This window comes from Patagioenas fasciata, chromosome 1, assembly GCF_037038585.1.
Source record: "Patagioenas fasciata isolate bPatFas1 chromosome 1, bPatFas1.hap1, whole genome shotgun sequence".
NCBI lineage: Eukaryota > Metazoa > Chordata > Aves > Columbiformes > Columbidae > Patagioenas > Patagioenas fasciata.
Window position 1 is genome coordinate 98,647,076 of NC_092520.1, and position 6,549 is coordinate 98,653,624.

General features: G+C 41.2%; 1 protein-coding gene across 4 annotated transcripts in view; it reads left to right on the top strand.

The window, feature by feature from the left end:
* Positions 1-6,167, top strand: part of NDP (norrin cystine knot growth factor NDP) — a 36,169-nt gene extending 30,002 nt beyond the window's left edge. For 3 of the 4 annotated variants that reach the window (XM_065847074.2, XM_071811754.1, XM_065847066.2), the window contains one exon: positions 5,112-6,167. In XM_065847074.2, the coding sequence (XP_065703146.1) occupies positions 5,112-5,339 (228 nt within the window). In that variant the 3' untranslated portion in view covers positions 5,340-6,167. The remainder of the gene's footprint in view (positions 1-5,111) is intronic. The other variant, XR_011740277.1, reaches the window with a different exon arrangement.
* The last annotated feature ends 382 nt before the right edge of the window (positions 6,168-6,549 follow it).

Below are 6,549 nucleotides of genomic sequence, written 5' to 3' on the forward strand. Positions count from 1 at the left end.
CCACAACCATTTCAAGAACAACTTTTTTAACAATCCTGCAAGTTGTATGGACTTTCTAATGAAGTGGAAAATGAAAACAGTTTCTATACTAAGTGAAATAATTTTGACATTTCCTAGAAATCTTGTCTCTGCTTGTTAGAAATCTTGTCTCTGCTCTGTTTTTTAAGGTCTAAGGGATCTGAATCATCCTGCTAGACATATGGCTTCTGTTCTGGATCTAGCACATAAACACAGACCAATATTAGACTTGCTAATGAAAATTAGACACAATGTCTGTTCCTATATATATTGTGATAAAATATAAACAAGTAAAAATGGAAGGTTCTTCCAGAGCAGCTGTGGGAATTGTGGTACTTTTTTGTTTCCATCCAGTTTCCATTGTGAAGCTTGAACTGACAACTGATGCCAAGCAGAGACTTTGTCCTTTTTTGGCATGATATATTGGTTCCACCGAGCCATCCCTTTTCACTCCATATATTTTCTCTTCTAGTGCAGCATAGAATTATGGAAGGTAAAAATGGCTTCAGGAATTGCAAGATGTTTTACATTTGCCTTCTGTCTTGGTTAAAAAAGAATTAAGTCCACTGTGCTTCTCTATGGAGGCTGCCAATTGTACCCACATGGGAAGTAGTTTTGTTACATTTGGGAACATCCACCCAATATAATTTAATCATTAAAATGCCTCTTGCTTGTGACCTTAGACAGATGTTGAAAAAAGGTTTCCAAAGGTATTGAAAAAAGGTTTCCAAAGTCTTTGGAAACATAGTCCATTATAGTAACAAAATGTATAAAAGAGACAACGGAGGGATAGAAGAACGTAATTTGTTCCTGAAAAAAAAGTGTTTTCCTTTGGCTTCAAGGAAATGTTTGTATCAGCTCATTAGGTATTGCCTTTCCTGACCATACTGGAGTCTGCCTGACCTCTGTCATGGAGACCTACTGATCTTCAATGTGCTGGATCACCTCGTCACTGCAACCAGAGCTTGCTGAATTACAGTATTGGCTGTCACAAGTGCTTCCTCCAGATGTGCCAGAAGAGTGCTACCACTGACAGCCTCAGACTAAGGAATTCAGCCCAGAGAGACATGGACGAGATGAAGAAATGTTTATCAAATGTTTTAAGACATTGGCTCATGAGGTAGCTCAGGAGATTTTCAGTAATTCCCACTTGCAGGCAGGCCATGGATACTGTGTGAAAGTTTGTTCTCATTCATCTCAAGCTCTCTGCTTTTGTGCCTCAGCTTGAGGCTGGAGAGGAATACAAACACTGTTAATATCAAACCAGTTCACAACTTCTGAGTTTAAAGAATACAGCTCAAATGATCAAGAGTCAAATATTGCCTCAGATTCAGGTTGTTCTCTTTTTTGGCTGTCCAGATATCTATGAGACTGCTGACTTTAAGTAAGAAAGCCTGTTTTTCCCCAGCTGCTCATACATGTCAGAGCCCCCGTGGTTCCCACGTTGTGCTTCCGGATCTAGCATCGCAAGGTGACACACACAGGCTCACATGTGCATGGGACAAGGGGAGCTGAGAGGCACATGTACCAGGTTATAAAGTAACCACACGTTTTTACTATATATACACACAGTGTATTGCTATGCTATGCTGTCATAGCATTACTAATTATTTAGGTGATAATCTCTACTGCACTATAGTATACAATGCAATAAGCAGCTGGTGTGATTGATTAAATGGCAAAGCAAAGCCTACAATGTACATGCTATTTCCAGCTCATTTGCACACATGTCGAAATTCACTGGTGCTGTTCTGGTTTTATGAGGAGGAGGTTAAATTGTGCTGAGGACTTCAGGTTTAGGACTTCAAGTTTAGAAAGCTATCAAAATACAAACTCTGAACATTTTTTATCCTGTAAGCTTGACTTGATACTTACGGTGCAGTCTCATTTGTAAAAATTTACCCCGTAATGCAAAACCAGAGCATAAAACCAACACTGTGTAATTTTACGTGATACGTATATTGACCACACTCTTTAAAAAGGTAAGCAGACAGCAAAATTTGAAATTAAAATTAGTCTCCACAGAATAAAACATGTTTTTAATGATGAGGCTTATTGAAAAACTATAAATGAAGTTGCATATTGAAGAAATATTGTCTGTTTTTTTTTTTTTTTTATTAGAAAGCTTGCCTTTCATAAGAAGTTTATTGAAACACAGATATTGGCCCATTAAGTAATTCTGCCTTATTTTACACTGCTGCAACTCTTCTGCAGTCTCAACCCTGTTCCTTGTGTTTTGTTTTGTTTTGTTTCCCCTGGCGTTTCTGAAAGTACCTGCACATACAGGAGCAGATGAGTGCCGTAGGGAGTCCTCCAGTTATCAGTACCAAAAGTGACTAGACATTTCAGTTCCAGAAGCATCAGCCATGAGAAGTCACCTTCACCATACCATGTGTGCTGTCACATTTGGGCTGAAACAACAGAATCATAGAATGATAAATTATTTAGAAGGGATTCTGGAGGTCCTCTGAACCTCCCAAAAAGCAACTTGTGACCATTGCATGTCCTTCATTTCCACTCCTAAGGAGTGTTTGGCTCTTTTGTCTCTGTAATTCCTCTTTGAGCAGTTGCCAGCTGCTGTTGGATTGCTCCTCATCCTACTCTTCACCAAACCCTTGGGAATAGCCTGTGACAGAGCCTGTACACAGTCTGGTGAACTGGTCAAAGTGAGGGACCTGACAAGAGCTGTCAAGATGCCAGGAAGGAATCTTTGTTAAATGTCCCAATCTGCTGTATTTTCTTTGCAATACAGGCAAGATTAGATACCTTCGTAGCTTTTCACCAGCTTCCCACCTGTCACTGTGGGAAGTGAGTTTTGTTTATCAGGAGACAAAAGTAGATCTTCATCTGTCAGTAGTGGGGTGCTAGCAGTGTAATAGCTGTCCCTTTCTCTGTTCTCATACACACTGAAGATGCTGGTATTACGGAACTTGATGTAGCTGATACGTCTAAAGCCAGAGTGTGGCTCAACCATGCACTGAAATTTTCTTTCCACCATATTACTACTAACAGCTGAAGTGAATTTGCTTATGACTAGGCAGTATCACAGGAAGGGGACCATGGATGGTAAAATTATTAGAGAGCCACAAGAACCCATCTCTTACTTAAACCAAGAAACAAGATGGTACCAACCCCAGATCATCAGCTCATGAAGACATCTTCCTTGTGATCTGTCTGTGTTGACTGAAGTTTACTTGTTAACATATTAGTACATTTACAAGTAAACCATTTGGCATGCAAATACTCTTGGAAGAGCAATTTTTATGTTATTTATGGACAATCAGTGCCTTTCCCATGGACCCAGGCAGTGCTGGTATTTCCTACTTTGTACCAGAAAAATTCTCTTTCATCTTTCCTCATGACTGACTAAAGAGAAAATTAGACATTCGGCATACCTGCTTGCAAGACTTCAAGATTTGCAACCAATTGATTAAGTGTAGTGAAAGAATCTTAGAAGTGTGTAATGTTGTAAAATATTTACTGTCACATTTGTAGTTCTTTTTAGATTGTCTGGAAAAACTGTGAGATATATGCAGAATGGTTAAAATGTAATTTTCTTCCTTGATTGTAGGATAGACTTATGACTGTTTTACTGCCTGCTTTCTCACCTCTGTCACATTTTGACCTTGTTGGGATGATACAAGAAGTTTATTTTGAAGTTGGTGTTGTTTAATGAGAACTAGATAATCTGGGCTTAAACAGTGTTTTACGTAGAGCTTATGAGACTCTATCCCTCTTCTCTGCTCAACAAGGGGTTTCCAGGAAGGGGAGCAAGTGACTCACCATGGGCTTTCCTTCTTTAGTGCCTCCCATTGTGCAAATTACCTTGCTCTGATCACAGCTAAGTTGGCGAACTCAGGAGAAGAACCATGGAACCTGCAAAACTTTTGGAAAATCTCACTAGTGAACCCTCATGTTTATCAACGAGTTCATCTTGTTTACATTTTCATTGCCTTATGCTATGCGGTGCATTTTATGCAGATACAACTGATGCAATTATATATATATACATACATATAATTGCAAATATGTATTCAAGGTGATCTTTGTAGAAAGAGTGAACTAGAAATTTACTTCTAAAGAAGCAACAAACTGAGCATCTTTATACTTCTACTTTATATGTGTATATATCTAAGAATTTGAGACAATGCTCTCGAGGACTAGTTCTGCTGATCACTTGTACACGAACTCAAAATGTTGGAAAATATTCAGTCGAAGTATCAATCTGGCTGATGATTTAACGGCTTAGCTGCCACAGATGTGGAGCCAGTAAGTCATAGTTGCAGTCAGTGTGTCTAGAAAACAGGGCTGGCTGAGATAATTTGGAGTCCTGAGGTCAGCCTTCAGGAAACCAAGCCCTGTAGTCCTTACTTGTGTAAGTGCCTGGTGCTCCAAGAGGAGACTCACTTTTCCTCCTGCCCATGTTACCTTCTCCACTCTCCCGGACACAGCTCATGGACAATGCATTCTGTGGGGCTGCGTTCCCTCCATGAGGCGAGGAGACGCAGTAAATGAAGTGAGACTACCTAGACTAGATGTATTGTCCCAAAACCAGGGTTCTATTCCCCCGGTGCACAATAAGCCAAATTGTAGCACACAGAGATGAGATATTGCTTATTACAGAGTTGCTCGAGTCTGAATGCTGGAATAAAAGAAAAGTAACAGCCTTTATATACAAAATCTGATCCCTACTCAGGGCAGTCCCAAAGAGCCAATTGGATACACATTTGCATATTGGTTATGTAATAATTTTAGCATGTAATGAGCAACATTCAGCTAAAGGACACTTTATCCAACAATCTCAAGATATATGTTGAAACAAGACTCAACTAATTGTGCAAGCTCCAGAATGTCTGCACTACAAGGTCAGTAGTTTCTGATTAGGTGTTTTGCAAGACACTTTTACCTTTCTTAGAGGAGCAGACTGACCTAAAACTGAGAGGATTTACATACCTTTAGGTCAGCAGCTGCCATCAGGATTCATTCTTTTAAGTGTTAATGACTATACAGAAGGAGATACCCATCCATTGGTGTTAGCTATGTGCTGGCAGTCACCGAGGCACATTTCCTAACCCGTTTCTCTTCCTTCACAGATGGTGCTGCTGGCTCGCTGTGAAGGGCGCTGCAGCCAAACATCACGCTCGGAACCGATGGTTTCTTTCAGCACTGTCCTGAAGCAGCCTTTCCGCTCCACCTGCCACTGCTGCCGGCCCCAGACCTCCAAGCTGAAGGCCATGCGGTTGCGATGCTCAGGGGGCATGCGGCTCACTGCCACCTACCGCTACATCCTCTCCTGTCACTGTGAGGAGTGCAACTCCTAGGGGTGTACCCACCACAGCAGTTGGGGGGACTGGGATGCTGCTGTCAGGGAAGGCTCCCAAGAAGAAACCCGAGGTGAGGCTGATGCGCCCAGCATATGGTTGCAGTGAGGACAGGACTAACCAGGCTGGATTGGATCTGAGAGCTAAAGTGTAAAATATGCTGGGGCCCTGGATGGTGCCAATACTGAAGTGCAGGCTGTGACAAACGCAAAAGCACAAGGACTTGATTTTAAGAAGCCTTTCTTTTTTTCTGAAAGGATATTTTTGTGAGTTTCTTCTTTTTCAGGCTCAACTTTGACTACAGAGAGGTGCTTTTACTTTAGGCCAAGACCAAGCAGAGGAAAAGAGAGCAAAGTCATCGAGACAACTGCACCGCGCTCTGGAAGCTGGTGTTCAGACAGGGGATGAGCGTCAATTCCCACATACAACCTTTTAACCTATCAATTTATTCTCAGTCTCCTAGTTATATTGGCCTTCAAAACAAACTGTTACTGTCAAGGGTTATCTGTCACTGATTTAGCAGCCAAGTGCTGAATAACTTTAACTATGGTTTAGCAGAGATTACAAATAAAACATTGAAAAGTGAACTGGATATGAAATGTAGGGCTGGGATTGCCCAGCCCTAGCCCACTGAAATTATTATTCGCAGCTGAAATTATTATTTGCATTGTGTGGCATCACAGTTCAGTGGCTGAGCAACTCCAGAGAAGTGAAAAGTCATGAAACTTATTTCCCTCTAAAAACCTTGAAATGTGACAGCACATCTGTCACAAGAGCCATTATTCAAACACTAAAAACTAATTGAAAATTAAAATGACACATACTAAATGGAGTCTTGTCTTAACTTGAGTAGACCTGTCAATGTACAGAGCCAAAGCCACCAGAATAATGACCAAGCCTAGGACTTATTTTCATCTATGGCTCTGAGGCCATTGAGTGAGTACTATTTTGCCTTTTAAAGACATGCAATCGCAGACACGGGGGAATCACACTGGTGTGCACATAGGAAGTTTAAGGCAGAGTTTGAGTCCCAGTGTTATTCACTGGACCACAAAGGCTGTGTTTTGATTGACCCAATTATCTGCTAACTGGGGTGCTGGTTGACTCACCACCCAACTTGGCAAGCTGCTTGAGGCATGGCACAGCTCTTGGCTGGGCCATATACCCATGCATCCTTTGTGTGCACACAAGGATGTAAGAAGCTGTGGTA